The sequence below is a fragment of the Colias philodice genome, chromosome 26, assembly GCF_061535455.1.
Source record: "Colias philodice isolate Cphi_HAF_F1 chromosome 26, ilColPhil1 Martin Lab GWU primary, whole genome shotgun sequence".
NCBI classification, from domain to species: Eukaryota; Metazoa; Arthropoda; class Insecta; order Lepidoptera; family Pieridae; genus Colias; species Colias philodice.
In genome coordinates this window covers 7,457,871-7,481,661 of record NC_143111.1, presented here as the reverse complement: position 1 = coordinate 7,481,661, position 23,791 = coordinate 7,457,871, and the positions used below count along the sequence as shown (strand labels likewise).

The following is a 23,791-nucleotide window of genomic DNA, read 5'->3' as shown; positions in this document are numbered from 1 at the left end:
GGCTTGAAGGCGGTATGAATGCACCGCCGCACCATAATTACCAGTACCACCCACAATACCAGGGTGGGCCGATGGGCCACCCGGGGTATGGGTGGCAACAACAGCGTTTTGGTGCAGAGAGCGCGAGGCGGTCCACCTCGGGCTCGGGGGGGGCCGCGCAGGCCGGCAAGGACGATAAGACTAGCCCCTTTGTCTCCACTGTGCACTCGCATCCCGGCTTCCAACCGCAGAAGATTGGCAAGGGATCTGGCGGAGTAAGTGAACGTGTTTTATATTTTAAAGTGAAACTTTTATTACATTGTCTCAAACTTTTTCGTCTGTGTAGCGCATGTCGCGTGTATCGCGGATGCCGAGTAGGTATACCTACTCGGCAGCCGACCATCACGCGACATGCGCTACACAAAGCAGTGTTCGGAACCGTTCGAACAGTTTCACTTTTACCGTGGTTTCATAAAACCACACAACATTTTTAGGGACTGTTTATTAATGAAAATAATGTCATTGACGAGAGTTTTATGTTGGCCTTAGGATTCCATATTTATCAATCAAATGATCAATCTCAAGAGTAGTTAAGTTATTTCATATTTATTATAATTTAGAGTAAAACAATCTAAGAAATATGACACCATGGAACCTACCTAATGAAAATACATTTTTATTTCTAATATTCCAGATTGCCGGACTCCCAAAGCCACCGAAGCCACCAGAAAAGCCGTTGATGCCATACATGAGATATTCTCGGCGAGTGTGGGACAGTGTAAAGGCGGCTAACCCAGATCTAAAGCTATGGGAGATTGGCAGGATTATAGGAGGCATGTGGAGGGACCTGCCGCAGTCCGAGAAGTATGCGTTTGTCGATGAATATGAAGCTGAGAAGGTATTGTATATATTTGGACTATAAAGAAAATATTCAATTTATTAAGGGCCGATTTTTCAATGCTTGGATAAAACTTAATTCATCGAATAATGTATAAAACTACCATTTTAAAAACGTATCATAATTGCCTGTATTTGACAGTTTACGTGACATTTTAATATTATCTTGTAATATTTTATTGGACGGATAAGTTTTAACCAAGGATTGAAAAATCAGTCCTAAGTAAAATTTTGTTGCTACATTTTTACCCGAAAACAACTGATCTATTTGAACATGAATATAGAATCATGATAATGTTGAAGCTTGTATGTAACAAATTATTTGCTTTGTATTATGACTAGCAGCTGCCCTTAATTCCTCTGAGAAATAATGCAGCTTTCTACTGATGATAGATATTTAAAAAATCTGTTAAAAACTTTGAGTTAATCTATTGCAAACTTACAAAAATATTTTTTTTTGTAACTTGAAAATACTGAACATGATTGGAGCCAAATAATAACAGTAATATAGATATAAAGTTCACAATAATTTTTATTTGGGCATAGGCGCAGTACACAGAAATGTTGAAAGCGTACCAATCTTCCCCGGCATACATACAATGGCTCGCACATAAAAACAGAGGTACAATTTAAATTGAACCCTAATGGTGTAACGCAGGGATCAAATTTGTGTACCACCGCATTCACATCACGCTTGTTTGTGTATCCATCTAGTTTTATGAATTATAAACCTTATGGTGTAATGCATAGAGTTTATTTTGCTAGGAAATTCGATCATTACGAGTTTATAGTACTTTGGCTAGGGTTGTCGGTTGCTGGATTGTTAAACTTCTTTTAACTAACTTCGTTGGATATAGTCTTTTATAAAACGTAATTTTAAAAATCGTGTACTTTTACAAAATTATATCAAAAGAACGTAAATAATATGTTATTGTAATAAACATGGACCCTTTTCTAACTATAACTATTACATACTTAAATCATAAAAATAAGTATTATACACTACAAGTTAATAAATAAAATTCATTTATTTTTATGAACTTTAAGACAATAATTTTTCAAAATTTTCTTTTCAAAATGATAAAAGTTTATTTTTGTATTATTCAATAAAAACTGAATGGTACGCGATGAGTTTAACTCATTAGATTTAATTCTGAATCAGCTTAAAAAATGGTAACAATAATTATCCAAAAAACATGTGCACTACAAAAGAATCTTCATCTAGGAATCTCAAATGATTATCCTACTCGTTCGAGACGTATTTTCAATTTTCAACATCAAATACCACCCCCATTTCACCGAAATCACTATAGCCGATAGGTACGTGACTAACACGCACATACGAATTTTTTCCATGCACATACACTCATAACTAATGCACACGGGATCATTGCATCGGTTAGTCGGAGTACGAGAAAAGCCTGAAGGCGTATCATAACTCGCCGGCGTACTTGGCGTATGTGGCTGCTAAGAATAAGGCTGTTGGTAAGTTGACATCATCTTTTGTATGTAAAAATTATAGACTAGAGAACATATAAAGTATTGCACAGACAATTTAAGCAACTATTTTGATTGATAATAATAATTGAATAAGGTGTTTTGCTATTTGCGATTTTTGCATATTTAAGTACAATATTTAATATTTACAATTATTTCAAGTTCATTATAGAATTAAAATTTATTCAACAAGGAGGTACACAGTCATATTTCAAACTATAAAAAGTTCGAACTTTTTACTTGATTATTTTAATTTGGTTAATTAACTACAATTCTAGAAGTGTTTGTGGTATTTTTATATTTAAATTATAAAACTTGTCTTCTAGTTGGTAACTTAGAAGAAGAAAGCTCAAGTAAGAAAGGCAGTTCGCAAAAGGAGCAGCAACAGCAAGACAGACGAATTGATATACAACCAGCTGAAGACGAAGAAGGTATGAATAAAAAATATGTTATTACTAGATTTCCACCCGCGGCTTCGCCCGCGTTTTCAAAGGAAAACCCGCATAGTTCCCGTTCCCGTGGGATTTCCGGGATAAAACCTATCCTATGTGTTAATCCAAGTTACCCTCTATATGTGTGCTAAATTTCATTGTAATCGGTTCAGTAGTTTTTACGTGAAAGAGTAACAAACATCCATACATCCATACATCCATACATCCATACATCCTTACAAACTTTCGCCTTTATAATAGTATTAAGATGATATTACATATGTAATTTGTAAAATTATAAAACTGACATGATTAAAAAGAGCAACTATGGAGTTTCTTACCGATTCTTCTCCGTAGATACTGCTTTCCGAATCGGTGGTAAATGTAAAAAATATGTACCTAATGACGTTTCAAAAGTGCTTCTAGAAGAAGTCTTATTGAATAAATAAATGTTTGAGTTTGAGTTTGAAAAATATATCCACTAATATAATTATTATTAGACAAGGCACTCATCCCGCCCGGGCTGTCATTCTATCAATTAAATAAGAGCGTATGTGCCATCAGAAGTGAAACTTCTTTGCAAGATTTGGCAAAATCCTCTTACTCTATCACGTGACGGTATTGCCATGACGCGACCTTAAAATTTTACTCAACGCGCCTAAAGAAGTTTCACTTCAAAAATATCTCATCAAAATCCGTTACGTAGTTTTAAAGAACTAAGCATAAAAATAACCAGACAGAGGGACTCGACTTTGTTATAGTATGTAGTGTTTCGATTTTTTAAGCTATTGCATAGCTTCTATCGCGGGCCTTGAGCGCGGGGACCGAATCGAGAAATTCCGTAACGAAAATACCTCACGCTCCCACTCCGACGGGCACGGAGGTGTGGCTTGAATGAAGGCATAGCATGCAATAGCTTTACCGCGGCAGTCCCCGAGTGCCACACGTCTTTTTTATTTATTTATATTAAACACACATTTTCAGATCAAGACGAAGGCCTTTCAGTGAAGCACGTCGCATACGCACGCTATCTACGCAACCACAGACTCATAAACGAAATATTCTCTGACACTGTGGTGCCTGACGTGCGATCTGTGGTCACTACCGCTCGTATGCAGGTGTGTATGTTGATAATTTATGTAAAATGAATTAAAACAGCAACCAATAATCTATGTTTTTAAAATTTATAATGCTATTTTTGTGTATGTTGTTATAAATTTTTTCTTACATACTTTCAATTATTTTCTATTAAAATCCAAATAAAACGTCATTTATTTCTTATTATATCAAAACCTTGAAGGGTTACTGGCACTGCTGCATATTGATAACGCTTTTTAACTGACATTTTTACAAAGTTCCTGCAACATTGCTAATCAACTGATAAATAAAACTGAATATCAAAGCTGATTGATTATCTATTAAATATTAAATATCATAAAATATAATCGGAATACAATTTCTGGCATATCAAGTTTTTTATCCGAACCGCGAGGGACTGGAACGCGCTTCCTGAATCTGTGTTCCCCGACGAGTACAATATGGGGGTCTTCAAACGTAGAGTGAACAGCCCCCCTAGACAAGTAGCTTTCTATTAGCGTAAAGTTCAATAGAATAGATTATGAATGTACGTCAATCTCATACATTCATAATCTATTCTATTGAACTTTACGCTAATAGAAAGCCACTTGTCTAGGGGGGCTGGTACCTTCTAGGGAAGCGCGTACCATCTTAGAACACATCTCAGCTTAACATCAGGCGAGATTGTGGTCAAGCGCTTCCCTATCGACAATAAAAAAAAAAGTCCATAAATTAATTGTCTTATTCCAATAACAGATCCTAAAGAAACAAGTGCAATCACTAACAATGCATCAGAAAAAACTGGAAGACGAATTGCAGCAAATAGAAGAGAAGTTTGAGGCGAAGAAACGCAAGTTCATTGAGAGCAGCGATACATTCCAGGAAGAGTTGAAGAAGGTTTGTATGTCGCACCTTCAGTAGTTTAATTAATAGCCTAGACAATCCATTAATCAAGAGATTAAACGGCGCTGATGAATTTTGTCGTCGTGTTTAAGTTTGTATTTATGCGTCATAAATACATATTGTATAATGAAATATTTTTTACAATTACATATTATTTTTATTCATATGTAATATAAATTTGAGAATTATCAATTTCTGGTTATAGGCTTTTAAACTGCGATGCTGCTTTTAATTTTCTAAGTAACAAAATAGAAAAATTTAAACAAATATTACACAATATTTTACTCATACTCATTTTATCGACAGAACTTTACTGTTTCCATATTTAATTCAACAATTCTCAAATATTAGTAGTTTACATCATTTCCATATTATAATATTATATCTTGTAGCACTGCAAGCCAGCAGTAGACGAGGAGACATTCGGCCGTATGGTCGAAAGGGCGGTGGAACAGTTGCGTAGGGGTGTGAACCCCGCACACCCCTCCGCTGTGAGGGAGAGGAAGGATGAGGTTTGTGTTTGATAATTATTTATTGATGATTATTAGATTTATACATAAAACACACTCCTTGCTTTGGCGAGAAGTTGGGAGTTATTTAATTGAAATGTTTAAAGTGATTAAACATATATAGAAAACGTTTCATCTAACGAGTCTATTAATTTAAAATTAGCGGAAGCGAAGTGAGTGTTTTTTATTCTGAAATCTATCCGTCTTAGATGTGGTTCGATCCAGAAAAAAGAAACAAAATTTTTTAATTGGGCAAGGTGCCGAAACTGATTTTGATGTAAATTCAAACTGCATGCTTGAAAGTCAATATTCCTAACCAGGAACTATTTTGAAAGATAAAATACATCCTAAATAATCACAACAATATCTATTTGATATTTAGATTTCCTCAAATTTTTTCAATAAAACACATCCTAAATAATCCTAACCATATCTATTACATATTATTTAGATTTCCTCAAATTTTTCTATTTAAACAATCACATATCTATTATTTCATACCAGCCGGGCAATATAGAACAATCGCAACCGATAAAACAAGAGACGAACGGGCCAAATGCGCCCACGCAAGTGGACAAAGTATCGACCACGGAGGTTAACAAAATGGACGATAATATGACCACTGAGTTGAAGGAGCCCAAGAAGGAAGTGCCTGATGCTCCCGTGCAAGAGAATGATGGTAAGTTAAGTGTTAATAATAGTTAGAAAAAAAAAAGACGGGTTGCAGTCCGGGAGTGCCGGCAGAAGTGAAAACTTGATTATTAACGTTGAGCATGTTTGATATTTTGGAATGGTATCCGTCTTACGCTTTCGATCAGGTCACGTGTCTCGACGCGAGTTTAAGATTTATATACCCATATACCCATTACAGAAAAAGTGCTCAACGACGCTAAAGAAGTTTTCACTTCAATAAAAAGTTTAGTGTAGGCTGAGATGGCTTGGTGGATGGATGTTTAAGACGTTTCGTAAGATACATTATAAAAAAAGACGTGTGTCACTCGGGGACTGCCGTGGTAAAGCTATTGCATGCTATGCCTTCAAGCCCTACCTACGAGCCCGTCGGAGTGGGGAGCGTGAGGTTTTTTCGTTACGGAATTTCTGGATTCGGTCCCCGCGCTCAAGGCCCGCGATAGAAGCTTCACTTCAATAAAATATTTCATATTTCAGCGGATCGCAAAAAGGAAGAACCGCCAGTAGAAGTGAAAATGGAGAACAAAGAGCCGAGCGGTCCGCCCGCCGCGCCGCCGCAAGCGCATATGACGTCACCGCCACATCCCGGTAAGTGAATAATAGTTTTACTCATAAGAAGTAAATAAATAATTTATTTTATGCACAAGATTCATATATTATGAAAATGATATAATAGTTTTAATTTATATTAATGAGTTCTTAACTAATAAAATTATAGAATTGAAATATATGACTATGATGATATTTCTAAAATCTTTTAATTTTACAATCAGGTATCATAAATTCATGATAAAATAACAGCCTGTTGACTATTTTATATGCGAGTGGGATTGTAATCTAACGAAGACTTATGCGTTATATTGTATGCAAATGTTGCCTTGTACAATTTTTTTGCACAGCTCGCATTACGTGAATTAGATTTCAATCGATCGTTCGGTTTAATTGGTTTTTATAATCTTCCGGCGATAAATATAAAGCAAGAAAAATCGTTTCAGCAATGATGATGCCGCCAAATCCAAATGCGCCTGCGCATCAACCACCCCCACACGGTGGACCACCTGCCCCACCAGGTATATTATAATTATTTATATTTTAATATTTATATGTCATAGTAAATAACCCATCACAATAAATTGGTTTAGGAAAATTTTCTCTGTAACATTTTCTGTTCAATTTATTTTATTCAGCACAGTTTAAAAAATGATGTGGTAACAACTATTTTCAGTGTTAACTAGGTTTTTAAAGCATGATCTTTTTCTATTTATTTGATTGTATATAAACTAACATGGTATGGTGACGTCATAATAGACATTGCGAATTTTCATTATCGAAGTGAAAAGTCGAAATTGAAATCGTCAAATAGGTTCGTTATTTGTAGCCTTAGCACTAGAGTCATACATAACATGTGAAATAGTCGATCATAAAATGGAGACCCATATAACTTATTGAACGGAAAGCATTTCCATCACATACATGTGTCTCATTGCTCTGGTTCACATAAATCTTAATTTACTGTGTCTTGGGTCTTTTATCTTACATGTGGCTCAGGTCTCATACCAGTTCACTTCCCGCCTTTGATCATTAATAACAATTGGATACACATCAGAAACAAAAGTCTTTGGTGCATTGTAAATCCAACTTATCATATGAATAAGGTTAAGTTTATCTTGGTGTATATGTACGACCTTGTCCATTTGATCTTTGTGTTAACAAAAAAGAACATTTAGAAAAAAATAATGTTTCTTTGCAAAACATTTGAGGGTAGTTTTCATTTTGTGTATCTAGTTTGTCTTAAAGATCGAAGCTTCCACAATAATATCTGAATTCTGTATAAACGTGGTTCGGGTGTAACAATACTTGTACATAATACGTGGCTCGGGTCTCATACATGGGGTAACGCACGGTAGCCATTAACCCGTCGGGCGCGGGCGGCTACGGCGGCTACGCGGGCCGCTACTACGCGGGCTACGCGGGCGGCTACGCGGCCGGCTACGCGCCGCACTACTTCCCGCCCGCGCCGGAGCACTACGCGCCGCACCACCACGCGCCGCCGCACCACCACCACGACGTGAAGCGTGAGTGCCCTGTACTGTCCAACACTCACGCGCACACATACACACACACACACGTATACACTCACTCACCAATGCACACACACAAATTCACTCGCGTGCAAATACATTTCAAATTTTCACTTATATACAAACTTTATTTTATACTTGCACACACATACATATGCATACACAGGGTTAAAATCAAGAGGATTGGCTACCCGGTTATTTACCTGCAGCTACGAGCACTACGCCGCACAGCATCACCGACTGTATTGTGAATACTCTACTCTACTCGCATATCCACATTCCACAATCACATACACATAGAAACGCGAACACGCACGTGTTCTTGCTCTCATTATAAATTAATTACTCTTTCAAGCTAGGTGTAACAATTGCACCTTCTACACTATGCACACACATACACACACACACAAAGGTATGCGCGCGTACATTCTTCTTTCTATACAATACATAAGTATGGAAGAAAATTATTTATCATTAAGCACTCATTCTTTTCAAAACAAATTGGGTCATATTCATCTGTTACTAAAAATATGGTCTTTTCATCCTTAAAAAAACATCGCATTCATCAATTACCTGTATAAATTACTTCTAAGATTTTTAAGCATGTTTTAATATGGGAAAGGCTTGTCTCAATCTCAAACTAATGAACCTACGTAAATAACTCAGGCCCCGGAATCACAGACACAATAGAAAATCTATTGTGTCGTGGACCGATCGGGCCGTTCGGGGCTCAATGGGTTAAAAATAACGAATTTTGATGATAAAAACACAATAAGTAATTTTAATCATTTTCATTTTTACAAATGTTTATGTATAGTATTAATGTAACTTATTGAAAGATTGTTTTTAAAATGTAATTTAATGGAAATAGTGCAATCCATTCTAAAAGTATCGTAATAAAACAATATTATAAAAACTTTTCAATTCCAATATAATCAATATAACATTTAATTCCAGCGGCTGAGGAACCGCCAGTCAAGAAGGAGAACGAATGATTGTCACCAAAACGCGTCGTCAAACGACGGCGCAAGTCCTCCGCCAAGGAGGAGCCATAGACAATAGAGTTTGAAGAAAATGTGTGTGAAAAAAAAATTGAATAAAATCTGACATTGACAGATGTGACAGTGTAGTGTTTTTTTTTTAATTACATTTTCTATAGCTAAGGTTGTAATGTCATGAAGTTTTGACATACAAAATTAGCTACAAAGTTCAAGTCTATGCATATAAGTTTTTCATATATTATCTTTTGGTATGAGAACAGAAAACGCCCATATTAATAATTTGCAGAGATATTTGGGAACAAGGTCATTTCTAATTATTATTATTAAAAACAATTCCAATAGTATTTTCATCAACAGTAAATATTTATCTGAATTGCATAACTGTTGGAGAATTAAATTTTCCGTTTCTTTTACATTAGTGACTATCAAATCTTTCAATTTAGCTATACTATAACAATGTAAATTAAATTCATATTACATTATGATATTTAGAAGTACATATTTTCTATTTGGAATAGTTTCTCTCTTACTTTAGGTTTTTACATGAATTATGCAAAGATTTTCATATTTTTGTATGTCAAATAGGTAATTAGTTTACAATATTACTTTTTAATAAATATGGTTAGAATTAAGTATACATTTTAATAAGTAATTCTGATAAAAAGATTATTGTTATAATAAGTTAGTTTTTAATATATCTTTAATTTAGTGTGGTTGAATGGACTAATCAATTAATTATTAATGGAATGATGTGAGGTTGATTATGTATATTATTAAGTATGTTTATATCCAATAGATAGTTACTTAACATAGAAACAAATAAATAGAATTAGTCTTAAGAAGTACTAAAATAAGGGCTATGTTAATATGGGACATTGAAGTAAATAAACTTTGTAGTTATTTTCCTATTAATTAGGATTTAGAGACAAAAAAATCCATGAACATACTTTTACATATTTTATAATACAATTAAACTAATTTAGACTGGTGTTTTATAACATTAAATATTTGATTTTTTCCATAGTATTATAATTTTTTGAAATATATCATATTATAATAATTAACTATAGGGTCATTTAATAAAACAATGATATCCATTAGCATAAATATTTTAATTCCATAGACAAGCACATGTCATAGATTATCTGTTGTCCTCGTTTTGTACTCTGTTACTGTTTCTGCCAAACTGCACTATGATTGGTCGGCCGGAAATTATAGTGCCGTTTATTTCATCAAGGGCTTGTATCGCTAAGTTTTCGCCTGTAGAAATAAATATGTTTACTATAAAACTTGATTTTTCATTTATTTGCCCATGTTAAAACAGAATATCCATACAAAATAATATAGCTTATGTCACTGAGCAATTATCTAGCTTTTTTATTAATAAAGAATATTCAAAATTGGTTAATTAGTGCTCATCAATAATACATATTATATTATACATATTCAATACTAGCTGCTCCGCGCGGTTTCACCCCTGTGGCTCCACTCCTGTTGGTGGTAGCGTGATGATACATAGCCTATAACCTTCCTCGATAAATGGGCTATCTAACAGCAAAAGAATTTTTCAAATCGGACCAGTAGTTCCCGAGATTAGCGCGTTCAAACAAACAAACAAACTCTTCAGCTTTATAATATTTATTCAATATAATACACACATAAAAAGCAAATAACTACATAGTATACAACAAAGTTGCTTTCTCTGTCTCTATATCCCTATGTATTCTTAAATCTTTAAAACTATGCAAACTGATTTAAATGCGGTTTTTGTAATGGATAGTGATTTTCGAGGAAGGTATAATAAAATTTAATATGTTTTAGACAAAGCAGGCGGAAGGCTAATCTTCTTTCTTATATATAAAAATGAATCGCAAAATGTGTTGGTAAGCGCATAACTCGAGAACGGCTGAACCGATTTCGATAATTCTTTTTTTATTATATTCCTTGAAGTACGAGGATGGTTTTTATGTAGAGAAAACGTAAATATGTACCACGGGCGAAGCCGGGGCGGACCGCTAGTCTATACATCTATACAAATATTATAAAGAGGAAAGGTTTGATTTTTTGTTTGTTTGTTTGTTTGTATGAATTGAATAGGCTCCGAAACTACTTGGCAGATTTGAAAAATTCTTTCACTGTTGGAAAGCTACATCATTTCTGAGTGACATAGGCTAGGTTTTATCCCGGAAATCCCACGGGAACGGGAACTATGCGGGTTTTTTTATGAAAACGCGGGAGAAGCCGCAGGCGGAAAGCTAGTTCAGGAATAAATTCAAGCGCACGCTGTGTTATCCAAATGTATTCTTTCTTAAAAGCGTGTTTACGGAATTCGTAGAAATTTATTTGATTTTCATTTAGTACCTCGTAAAATATTTACAATATTATTAATTATTATGTTCCTAGAATTGTAAATCCTGTAGCTTCTAAGAAGGAAGGAACCTACTAATTTGTATTATACACTATTTGTACTATTTGTATTTTGTATCCTACTAATAATATTATAAATGCGAATGTTTGTGAGGATGTGTGTTTGTTACTCTTTCACGCAAATACTACTGAACCGATTACAATGAAATTTAGCACACATATAGAGGGTAACTTGGATTAACACATAGGATAGGTTTTATCCCGGAAATCCCACGGGAACGGGAACTATGCGAGTTTTTCTTTGAAAACGCGGGCGAAGCCGCGGGAGGAAATCTAGTATAATATAAATAAGAAAATATTACTTCGAAATGTGACAAAAGCTTGTCCCCTCATGCGTCCACTTAAAAGTTTGACTTCTATAGGGCTTCCATTTTCAAGCTGAAATTGATTGAATAATATTGCAAGTTTCTCTTCTGTGACCGATGGAGCAATGTTCTTGAGATATAACACCTGAAATTACATGAAATTTATTTGAGTGAAAATAATACATTATATGCACTTACGGTCGTACTAATAAAATGTTACCCATTCGCTTTGCAATGGACTAGTTATTCCAATAACCTGTCTTGTTTTTATGATTGACATGTGAGCAAGAGCAGGACAAAGCTATCATAGAAATTAATCCATTGTTTAACTTTTTATTAGTAAGGCCGTTTAATTATAAGAAACTTATTATTTACGTAAATATAAAACAAAACCATAATCTATAGAAACAAACTACAAACCTTAGAAGGTGCACCTGGTTTATAGTCTTTGAACCTTTCAATTTTCTTTATATCATCTAAACTCATTTTGGTTCCTTCTAACAATCTTTCTTCAGCTCTATTCTGGGGTAATACAATGTCCACTGCCTGGAATTCATCTGGTGCCTTCTGCTCCAACCTCACAATTTTATTATCTTTTATTGTATATAGAGTTTGTGGTTTTGGTCCAATTATTTGAGGTTTTGCTTTTGGCTGTAAAACCCTTGCAGATGTATCCTTTACATCCCAAAGGCTTCCTGGATTTGTGTTTGAGGAATGTGGTATAGATTCAAGAGGAATTTGCTTTTGCTGTGATATTATTCTTTCTTTCCGCCTCTCTAACCTTCGTAATATTTTACGCCGTTTTGTTAAGGGCAAGACTTCATCATTTTTATTTAAATGTCCGAATAAACTTTGTTCTATTTGTTTCAATTCGTGAATTGGATGTCCCTCTGGGTAAAAAGTTGTAGACTGTTGTTGCGTAGATTGTACGGTTTCAGAACTAGATTTACATGGCTCCTCATTTTGCTCTCTTAAATAATTCAAAAATATTAATGAACTTATTCATTAAAGTTGAATAAAGGCACAACTGTCTAAGAATTTTACTGTTACCGAAGTTCATTTTTACCTACCTCTCTATGTCCCGTTGATATTTCTTAATTTTACTATAAACTAAAACTAATTGATTTTCTAATACCCTGGACTCTATTTTAGTCTGTTGGTCTAGAAGACCAGCTTCATTTTCTTGGTAAAGTTTGATTTCGTCATTTGTGAGTCCTGCTCGTTTTAACCATTCCAAATCCTGAATTTGTTTTTCAGCTTTTTCAAAATCTTCCAAAGTCGAAACTCCATATTTTGTGAACGGTAAGACTTCTGTGGATTTCACAAATTCTTGAGGCAGTTTCGTGCTAAAATACATTAAATTACGTATTAATGGGATAAGAATAATGTGTGTTATTTCACTAATAGTTATTTACATACCACATTTTGAAAAATATTTGTTATTGTTTTTGGGAAGTTTTTATTGAAAGTTGACACGTTGACGTTGACACTTGACAGTACAGAGTACGGACACATTGCACAGTGTAGACTGTAGCACAGACTATAGATTTTTTTTTTTTACTATAGATAGGGAAGCGCTTGACCAAAATCTCGCCTGATATGATGGAAAGCTGCGGTCTAAGATGGTACGCGCTTCCCTAGTAGGTACCAGTTCACTCTTCGCTTGAAGACCCCCAATATTGTACTCGTCGGGGAACACAGATTCAGGAAGCGCGTTCCAGTCCCTTGCGGTTCGAATGAAGAATGTGGAATCGAACCGCTTAGTACGGGTACAAGGAACGTCTACCATATGGCGATGCCTAGAATCTGTGCGCCTCTAGTAAATTATATTTATTATTATTATTTTAGTAAATTACAGATTTACCTAGTTAAAATATATTGAGAATGTTAAAGTTCATTAGTTCACAAATAGGGAATATGCATGAAACTCCAATTAGTCCCAACAAATATTGAGGTGAAACTTCTTTATCGGAAATTTAGTGTAACATTTTTTCGTTACGCGTGACATTTTCTCGTTACGCGCCATCTTTTTCTTATCCCTACCACGCGTGATTCGACGTATTTCTGTAAAGTTCCATATAGTAAATTATTTTTTGAAAAATAAGGTAATAAAGAAGTTTCACTTCTTACGTGTGTACACTAGTACACGCACACATTTTTGAAGTGAAAACTAAAGTGGCGTTGGGTATAAAATCTTAAACTCGCGTCAGGACACGTGACCTGATCGAAAAAGCGTAAGACGGATGGATATCAAATATGCCCAACATTAATAATCAAGTTTTCACTTCTGCCGGCACTCCCGGAGTGCAACCCGTCTTTTTTTTAATAAACTTATTACTGCTTTTATTTTCTATTTTATTACTTTATTAATTAATGAAGCTTCTGTAAAAAAAAAAGAGTTTTAAAATACATTTATGATTATTTATGTATTATTTTAGAAACACGTGTTCTTAGATCATTAAGTAATGGATAACACTCGCAGGCGTTTCCCCTTTTGCCGAGGTATAAGATTATTCGAATCGAAAAATCTTATGCTTTCATAAAAACTACTTGCGTAATCGATTACAAACACTCTGCGTATTCGTAAAACATCGAAAGGACGTCTGCGAGTGCTCCGCTAAAAATGCCGTTTTGCACTGTCAAGTCTTGCAGAAGCAATTCAAACATGTCGAATATTAAAAAAGATGGAATAACCTTTAATTTGTGTATATTTTTTTATTTTTCAACGTACATTTCTAATTAAATGCAATTTCTAATAATCGTCGATGTATCGTTTAACGATATGATCAAGACAAATAATCGAGTCATGTTTCGAGAGAGAAAGAGACGAGACTATCATGGAAAGAAAATATACAAATTTAATCTTTATCTACTAAGAGATAAAGTTGAATTTAAAACGCGATAATGAACCGCATTCCTTACGAAACTATCTTTTAAAGAAATACAAATTTAATCTTTATGATATAAGTTATAAAGTTGAATTTAGAACGCGATATTGAACCACACTCCCCACGAGACAACTTGGAATGAAATTCAAATTTAATCTTTATGAACTTAGGGATAGAGTTGAATTTAAAAACTCGTCGCTTAAAAGGTCGTAAATTTTTACGACTTTCGTGACACAAATTATTTTTGTGAATGTGTGATTGTGTTTCAATAGTGTGAGTTACCCTCCCCGCACCAAAATCAGCAGAAAGTTTAGTTAGAACATTTGCCAGCGTACTCCATCCATTACTTAATGATCTAAGCACGTGTTACATAATATAGTGTAGTAGCGATGTCCTCTCTAGTACGAAGTACATAGTAACTCAATGAAATGGAATATGCATGATTATTTTCATGCATTTTTTTAATTTTAAAATTAATATGCACCAAGTATATTACCATTATTACTTACTCTGTAATATTGGTTCCCCATTCTCTGTTGCTAAATTGTAATTTGTATTGTAACTTGTTGTGACCTAAATTTAGCCTATATTACTTGCTCTGTGGTTGTGACTTGAGACACTTGTCAGTTGTCACTTGGTGAAATTTTAATAGTTGTGACTTGTGGCTTGTGGCGTACCTATTTATTTTATTTTATTAACACCGACGTAAAAAAACTTTAAATACTTTTGATCGATTATATCAAAACAGATTCCTTAAAGCTATTTTTAGTTTCACAATGAACTGGGGTAACGATCAATTTGCAATGCAAGCTATGGGTTATCCGCCTGGGCCTATGAATAATATGGGCAACATGGTCCAGCCTATGATGCAAATGATGCCTGAAATGAACGTCCCTCCTATGAACCCGCCACCGATGCCGTTAATAGGCCCAGTACAGCCAGATATGGAAATAGAAAACCTAAATGAAGTTACAGAAATTGGTCAACAGAAAAATGATGTTACGAGCACACAAAGCCATTCGCGACAAGGCGAGAGGTCAAGACGTGATAGAGATCACCCGACAAGTAAGTTTATATACAAGTTAATATATGTTATTAACTTAAAATAACAAAAGCACCAAAATTATACAGTTATGTTTACAGTTAATTCCAATAAGTTTTTACAGGAAAAAATGACACTATATGAACAGTTACCATTGTCTGTTTTCATCATTCTAATACTACAATCGCATAAAACACGTTTTATTTTACACAGAAGACAGAAGAGGCCGTTCACGATCTAGGGACAGGTATGACAGAAATGACAGACGAGACAGGAATGATCGTAGCGATAGAGATAGGAGCGATAGAGGCAGGCGGGACCGTGATCGACGTTCAAAGTGGGATAGCAGTAAAGAGACTGACACTCAGATGAACGCTTCGCAGCAAATGGCAATGGGGAATAATAATATGATGATGCCAGGTAAATGTTTATTGTGAATACTGCGTTTTTTTAACTTTATTATATATATTGATGTGTTATAATTTTATTAATGTTACAAATTTCATAATAATATTTTAATTATGTTGCTTTCATAAACTTACATGTTTAAACATACTTAAGTAGTTTTTATGAAGAAATGTAACATTTAAGATTGTTAATCAAGGCTTTATTTATTTATTTAACAAATTTCATACTTAGTTTTTACCCTTAATAGATAAAGCAATTTTTTTATAGATAACTTATTGAAAATTAACTAAAGTTATAGATAGTGTTGCTAATATAATATTCTTGATAATTTTGTTTTATGAATTCAGTAGATTTTGAAGCAAAATATGCACAGTATATATAATTTTTAAGTGTAAACAAATCAAACAAGAAAAAAATACTTATAGAAAGAATTCGCAGGTATGATGCAATACCCGCAAATGATGAACAACATGATGGTACAACAGCCGATGGACGGTGGAATGCCCGGCATGATGCCCCAAATGAACATGATGGGAGGCATGATGCAGAACATGATGGATCCCAACATGATGATGATGAGTCAACAGAGCATGATGCCGATGCCCAACCAGCCGATATACATTAATAACGCGGTTCTACTCCCGCCGATTCCTGGTGTAACTACTCCGCAAAGACGGGAGAAGCCGAAAGGCTGTCGCACTATCTTCGTGGGTGGTCTCCAGAATGGCGTCAAATCTGATGCAATCAGCGAGATATTCCAACGTTTTGGTAATATTGAGGATGTTAAGACGCCGAGGCGTGGGGTGTTCTATGTGCGGTTTGAGAGGCCAGAGAGTGTGGAACAGTCGTTCTTCCTGTCTGGTTATCGAATGAAAACCCATGAGCAGGGAGAGAATGAAGCTACTACTATGTTTGTTGATTATGCTTTGGTAAGTTTGAGAAGTATATTTGTTCATATTTATTACTAGAGGTCCGCCCCGGCTTCGACCGTGGTACATATTTCGCAATAAAAGGTAGCCTATGTCCTTTCTTGGGTATCAAAATATCTCCATACCAAATTTCATGCAAATTGGTTCAGTAGTTTAGGCGTGATTGAGTAACAGACAGACAGAGTTACTTTCGCATTTATAATATTATTATGGATTCAGTAAAGAGTAAAGTGCAATGTGTCACTGTAATTGATTGATTGATTTCTATTATATTTTGTAAACTCCATACAAAAATTCATTTCAAATTATTAAATTTTATTTAAATTTTGCCGTCATATCTAATTTCATTTACATTGTAAGTTTCACAACAATTGTATAAATTTTGATCGATCATTTCTATATTTATAAAATTGTTACAACATAACTGGCAAGAAACTAATTTTATTATTTCTCAAATTAAATCACCAATCAAGATTATAATTATTATAAAACTCCACAGGGGTTATTTCTGGTCCCTCACTGGTCGAAATCACTCTGAAATGATAAGGCCGCCCCATTATATGTATAAAGCTGTATGAAAATTGTTATTTTCTTTTAAAACTATGTATTATAGTGTTAAATAAATACATACTTAATCAAATATTTGTAGAACCGCGACGATCAGAACGAGTACGAGAGAAGGCAGCGTCACCGCGAACAGACCCCGCCAAAGGTGGAGCCGTTCACACCAACCACATTTAACGAGATTACTGAGAAAATAAAGAGCGAGGAAGACTTCGCTAAGGCTGCTCCTGTGAGTATTTTAAAACGTTGTTATAAGCCTAAAAATAATTTATTTATAGTGGGGAAGGGAAGAAAGTTAAAATTATTAACTACATATAATACTTTTATTTCTATAACCGATATGCGCTGGTCCATCAGCAACTGTATTATTAAATTATTATTACTTTATTTGTATGCTTTATTTTACTTTAAAAAAATTGCTTTAATTGGTCATTCAATTTTTACCCGACTGCCAAAGAAGGAGGGTAATGTTTTTCGAGTGTATGTAAGTATGTATGTATGTCTTTTCCTTTGTGACCACCTGTAGCCTAAACGGCTTGATGGGTTTTGATGTATGAGGTATCGTTAGATTTGTCTTGATTACGGGAGTGTCATAGGATACATTTTATCCTAAAAGTCCCACGGGATAAAGACATAATAATATTTTTTCTAAATTTCCCTTTATTTAGTGTGCAGTCGGGTATTTTGTTTTTTTAATAATAATCTTGTTTTATTTCTTATATCTCGAGCACTAAACTTTACCTTATTTTTTTAGACTCTTGCAACATGGTTGGAACGCGGCGAATGCAACAAGAAGAACGCCAACTCGTTCTATTCCCTGATACAAACCAGTAACAATCAAATAAGAAGATTGTTCAATGAAAAAATGCAACTGGACGACGAGCTACAAAACATGAAAACAACTCTAAAAGAGAAATTCCTCCATATCATCCATCAATGTGAGTAGTTTTATAATTCCGATACTAGATGGCGCTGATATAAAAAAGTTGAAAAAACAAAATGGCGGATTTGAACTGCAGTTGGAGATAGGAGAAAGCAGAATGGAGATTCCAGTTGGTAGTAATACTGTAGAGTGTAGCCTATAGTGAGTTTAAATAGCGATAGTTCAATGTTCTATGTTGTTTTCTTACTTACTAAAGTATTAATTAATTGTATACAAGATGTGTGGAGGAGGAAATAATCCTGTGATAGGAGATTAAGATGTTCAGTAAAAGCAAGCATTAAGATGCATTGGTGGGGAATTGTATTGGTGAGTATTGAGAATTGTATACTTTTTTAGGAATATCTAGGTGATATGTCATCATATGTCAATCATTCGGGTGTTGCTGAAGAAGAGATTTTACAACGGCATTTAGGTCATTGAAAGAATTTACTATAAAATACAGCTGACATCAATAAAAGATGATGCAGATTATGATCTTCAAATCTGAAATAATTAAGGTAAGTCTGGAATAAAAAGGAGGAAGAACCTGAACAACAAGATTTTTTTAGTTTCTTTGTGCTGCGTGTGGCGTCGACTTTATGTTCAATTTGAAGATAGTAAACATCAACGCAACTGGCAAGCATACCAGGTGTACCATACTAAGTATCGTAAGTAATAACTATGAATTAAGACATTTATGGCCAGTTTTGCAACTTCTGGAAAAACTTATATGTAAGAAAATAGGCTATCAGGGTCATTGGTGAAACTGACTGTAAATGTGAACCTTCGTCGAACAAATGCTGAAACTGAAAGATGAACAACACTGCTGGTTTCAAAATGTTGATTCTCCACTGACCTGTAAAGGAATGGCACATTAAAAAGGGATTTACTTCATTTACAACGTAAACATATAGGACTACGTTTCGTAAACGTCAAATGTAAGTATATTAAAGGTATTTTCGAGGTCTTCAAGAGGAGAGTGAACAGGTACATTCTAGGGAAGCGCGCTCCATCTTAGGCCACATCTCAGCTTACCATCAGGCGAGATCGTGGCCAAGAGCCAATAAGATTGAGGGGAAATCTGAAATAAAGTAAGTTACTGTAATAATATTAAAATACTAAATAGTCGGAACTAGTAAGTAACAAAACCAGTGGAAGAATCATAGACTTATAAGTAATTTGTTCATTAAGCGATTATTATTTAAAAAATTCTGAATTTTGCATTGTATTGTTGTTTTTCAATTGATTAAGATTTCTAAAAGTTCATTTAAACTTTTGTTATTGTGATTTATGATTATGATTCTCCTACTTTTGTCATCGAACGTTGGACCATATTGAACTAAGTATATCAATTATATTTTTCATGATAAAATTGAAATAACATTGTGGGTGATATTTAAATATTATAAAATAGTAATCTATTCATTATTATTAAATATTAACACTCACAATAGGCTCCACACTCCACAGTAAGAAATTATAATATAAATTAAGGTAAGTATAATGTTATTCAAAGAATCTAAGGGATCCTGAGATGGCGGCCGCAGCGCTTCCAGCTTACAAGCATACAGTATCTTATTAATGATCAAAGAAAACTAAACAAAAGAAGAAACACAGAAATTATAAATGTAAAATTGTGTAGTTCCATTACTGTGCTGTTTTATTTGATAAAGGGATGTATATGAACAATACTTATTGCATACAAAAAAAAATTATTCAATTTTCCTGGTTACAATATGTAATAAGACCTTCAGCGATGCAAAAAAGAAGAAAGAAGAATGAAAGTAACACAATCTTTATTAATTTTAAGCCATCACATCAATATAATTTCAAAAAGGTAGACATTTCCTTCGAGCGGCTGCGATAACTCCTGTAAAGGTGGTAGATAAATATGTTATATTGGGATGCTTTAACATTTGATAAACAACTTTAAAATTAGGGCCTACATTGATGTATGGATGTATGGATGTTTGTTACTCTTTCACGCAAATTCTACTGAACCGATTACAATGAAATTTAGCACACATATAGAGGGTAACTTGGATTAACACATAGGATAGGTTTTATCCCGGAAATCCCACGGGAACGGGAGCTATGCGGGTTTTCCTTTGAAAACGCGGGCGTAGCCGCGGGCGGAAATCTAGTTTTAGAAAATATGTTTAACCGGAAAGAACTTCAAACTTGGGCAAAGTTACACACTTGTTTGTTCCACGTTACAACAGTTATACAATATAGCGAAGCTAGTATTTTTTAAATAGTAGTTGTATAGTTGCTAACAAACAGTTTTAACACCAGTCGAGCAGGTTGCGAAAATTCTCTCAGCGGCAAAACACCAACGCGTCTCCGATCACTTCACGAAGCAACAGCGTAGGAACATCGAGATGTGGCTCAAAATGACAGAGGTATTTATGAAATAATGTCACAGTATTGACTTTTATATAACGAGGTAAGTAAAGTTTTTAGGAAGGACGAGTAAGAATGGCTGATTCACAAGCAAGAAGGTCAAGATCTATGATGGTGGTCCAGAACTTTCGTTTTTTCTTTAGGGTAGAGATGGAGATGGAAAATGCTGAGTGGAAAGAGCTCTTCACGTGGTCGACGTTTTTATGTGTAAAGTGAGGTTGGAGGTTGGATAAAGCAAGGAAGAAGGTATAGGATCGATTGCTCAATTATCAGGAAATAGGGAAGATGGTGTATAGCGCCTAAAAGTAATATTAACGGAATGTGATGGTGATCATTTAATTGTTTAACCTTGCAAGAAATGTTTCTTGACAATTGGGAAATCGATGCTAAGCGGCAGAAGACCAGGGATAGTTTGGAAGTATCGTTTCCTTTTAGATCAGACGTGCAGGCTGGTCTTGTAAGTAAATTAGACGACGAGCAGTAAACAGAGAAAGATTTCAAAGAAATTTCGACTTTATCAGTGAGTATTAAGGCTGTAATCTGTCCGGTAAATTATTATCTACAGTAAATTTTAACATATTAAGACATTTTATGAAAGTCAGACTAGACGAAGTGTTTAATGTTTGGTGGCTACGAGCGTCTTTTTGCTGTTTGCTGCTGCTTCGAGATATCTTCAGTGGCTGCTGTTTCCACAGAGGTCATCTTATCTACGACGACGAGAACTCGACGATCTACAACAAACACTTTCATCAAATATTGTAAAATAAACACATTTTTAATTCGCTAATAATAAAAATATAATATTTTCCCAGTATTGTAGAGTATTCCATTACTTCTATATTTATGGATGATACACAATATATCCTTGTTCTCAAATTACAATGCTGTTTTATTGAATTTAAGTTTCATCGTATTACATGCAATGAAACAGATGAGAATCTTCACAATTTAAATGTCTTTCGGTCATTACTGGTATTATGTTTTTTTTCCAAAGAATAATTTTACAATGTTTGATGTAAAATGGCTGGTCTTACTTTCACAACAATATTTTCTATATATTTTTGTTAAATTGTGAGTATGAAATGGGACGGATTACAGTTTCTTTAATAACGTACTTTAATATTATGTATCTTCGGGTAAATTTTTCGATAACATTAAATCATTTAAATATTTTCATGCATTAATTTGGTAATTGGTTGTATCTTTGTTCTATGACCTGGATCGAATGAGAAATTTAATTAAGTTTTATTTGTTAAAAAAAACGATTAACTAAGTATTCGCTAAAAGAAAAAAAACGAAACATTTTTATGAACCAAAATGCAAAACTGACTCGATACCTTTTTTAGGAACTAGAAAACATAAGAGAAGAGTTTAATTCAACATTTGAAGAGGATGACTTCGAAAGAGTTGGCAGGAACATGGTTTCCGCTGAAAAGTTTGAGGAATTGAAGGTGAGGAATTTTAATGTCTAATCTTATTTAGATGTTTAAGTTGCGGTATTTTTTCAATACAAAAAAAGATTTACTAAATTTTTAAGTCTGTCGTTATATACATAGGTCGTGGTTATTAATTCCTTGTTTAACTTTTGCAACATGCTTATCATGCATTCATATACAAAGAATAACATTTTAATTTTCCTATCAATGGGAGATTAAAACGTAAAAAAAAAATTGTTTCGACTTTTTTTCCAAAGTACAAAAATTTTTTTTCGCCTTGTTGGTTAATTTTATGTTTCGTTTTTATAGAAAGAGAATGAGAATCTGACGTACGAGCTGGAGGGTTACAAGAACGAAGCTTATCTCGCTAAAGACGAGGCGGAAAGGAAATTTGAGAAATTCAAGGCGCACTTCATCGCGCAGCAGGCCTTGCAGAATAAACAGGTAATTTTATATGTTATTTTCATTATATTTAAATAATAAATAAAAATAATCGTTTGTTAACGTTTTCATTAACTTGATATTCTTTTATATTGTAGTTTAAGTTGCGTTTATTTTTTTATGATCGAACATTTTTCGTTGTAATATCGTTTGAAAATGAACTCTTTTTTTTTAATGAAATTACTAACTTAATTACATACTTCAGAAAAATGAACTTGGGATATCTTTTTACCAAATACTGACTGTAATGAATTTATGTCAGGTTTTCTCTATAATTCTTATAAAATACTATTTTTAGGTCTACCCTCCATTACCGATACCACAACGTGAGCCAGTCCAGCCATCAGCGATCATCAAACCAATGCCACCACCTCCCACACCTGATGATAACAAAGTGATCACCACAGGACCAGCAGTTCCACCTTCTGAAGCCAAACTCATCAGCATTTTGACTGCATTCCTCATGGTCCATCCACTAGGAGCTTCCTTGGATTATCTGGTCTCATATGTTCGGTCTATGACTCCAAATGTCACTCAGGGGACAGTATTGGATATATTGCAGAAGTACAATGATGTCTTTTTGTGTAAGACGTCAGGAGTGGGTGCGTCTATTGAACATAGGTGGGGTTTCGTCACGTTCGACGTGATTAAAAGTGAATCTTAGGTACTTTAGAAGTGTAATGAGTATTTGAAACAAGAATGTTATGTTTCAATATAATGATTAATGAATATTGTCTAGAGGATAACATGCAAAAATGTTGGTGAAAATTTTGCGAATTTGTATGTATATTAGATTGTAAGGTTTAAATTAGTACATCTTTATGATACAATAAATAATTTGTAATAAATGTGTGGTTTTATTATTGAAAATCCTATCCTATCATCTTTAAGTTCAGTACAAAGTTTAATTATCTTAGGAAACGAATAAATACGAAATATGAATGCATAAGACAGGATGGAA

The 23,791-nt window shown here is 34.2% G+C and overlaps 3 protein-coding genes and 1 long non-coding RNA gene across 9 annotated transcripts in view; 2 read left to right on the top strand and 2 right to left on the bottom strand.

The window, feature by feature from the left end:
- The window catches only part of LOC149477013 (uncharacterized), a 52,983-nt gene extending 44,183 nt beyond the window's left edge, over positions 1 to 8,800 (bottom strand). The window contains exon 1 of the long non-coding RNA XR_016317767.1: positions 8,776 to 8,800. This is a non-coding gene — a long non-coding RNA (uncharacterized LOC149477013). The remainder of the gene's footprint in view (positions 1 to 8,775) is intronic.
- Bap111 (Brahma associated protein 111kD) overlaps positions 1 to 10,354 on the top strand; it is a 49,063-nt gene extending 38,709 nt beyond the window's left edge. For 2 of the 6 annotated variants that reach the window (XM_089711449.1, XM_089711448.1), the window contains exons 4-15: positions 10 to 254; positions 674 to 877; positions 2,280 to 2,361; positions 2,700 to 2,804; positions 3,789 to 3,922; positions 4,638 to 4,778; positions 5,177 to 5,296; positions 5,798 to 5,972; positions 6,461 to 6,571; positions 6,979 to 7,053; positions 7,891 to 8,058; positions 9,022 to 10,354. In XM_089711449.1, coding sequence (XP_089567575.1) covers positions 10 to 254; positions 674 to 877; positions 2,280 to 2,361; positions 2,700 to 2,804; positions 3,789 to 3,922; positions 4,638 to 4,778; positions 5,177 to 5,296; positions 5,798 to 5,972; positions 6,461 to 6,571; positions 6,979 to 7,053; positions 7,891 to 8,058; positions 9,022 to 9,059 — 1,598 coding nt within the window. In that variant the 3' untranslated portion in view covers positions 9,060 to 10,354. Of the gene's footprint in view, positions 1 to 9; positions 255 to 673; positions 878 to 1,422; positions 1,499 to 2,279; positions 2,362 to 2,699; positions 2,805 to 3,788; positions 3,923 to 4,637; positions 4,779 to 5,176; positions 5,297 to 5,797; positions 5,973 to 6,460; positions 6,572 to 6,978; positions 7,054 to 7,890; positions 8,059 to 9,021 lie in introns of all 6 variants that reach the window. The other 4 variants (XM_089711452.1, XM_089711451.1, XM_089711450.1 and 1 more) reach the window with 3 other exon arrangements.
- On the bottom strand, positions 10,159 to 13,326 carry LOC149477011 (uncharacterized). The gene is made up of 5 exons (XM_089711476.1): positions 13,217 to 13,326; positions 12,868 to 13,143; positions 12,218 to 12,767; positions 11,795 to 11,942; positions 10,159 to 10,325 (listed from the first exon to the last, which is right to left on the bottom strand). Exons 1-5 carry the CDS (start codon positions 13,219 to 13,221, stop codon positions 10,207 to 10,209), a joined length of 1,098 nt encoding a protein of 365 aa, XP_089567602.1. The 5' UTR covers positions 13,222 to 13,326; the 3' UTR covers positions 10,159 to 10,206.
- A 1,975-nt stretch (positions 13,327 to 15,301) lies between these two features.
- On the top strand, positions 15,302 to 23,665 carry LOC149477010 (ecto-NOX disulfide-thiol exchanger 2-like). The gene is made up of 9 exons (XM_089711573.1): positions 15,302 to 15,750; positions 15,941 to 16,147; positions 16,574 to 17,064; positions 17,714 to 17,857; positions 18,383 to 18,566; positions 20,846 to 20,952; positions 22,300 to 22,404; positions 22,699 to 22,833; positions 23,129 to 23,665. Exons 1-9 carry the CDS (start codon positions 15,462 to 15,464, stop codon positions 23,492 to 23,494), a joined length of 2,028 nt encoding a protein of 675 aa, XP_089567699.1. The 5' UTR covers positions 15,302 to 15,461; the 3' UTR covers positions 23,495 to 23,665.
- Positions 23,666 to 23,791: the final 126 nt, after the last annotated feature.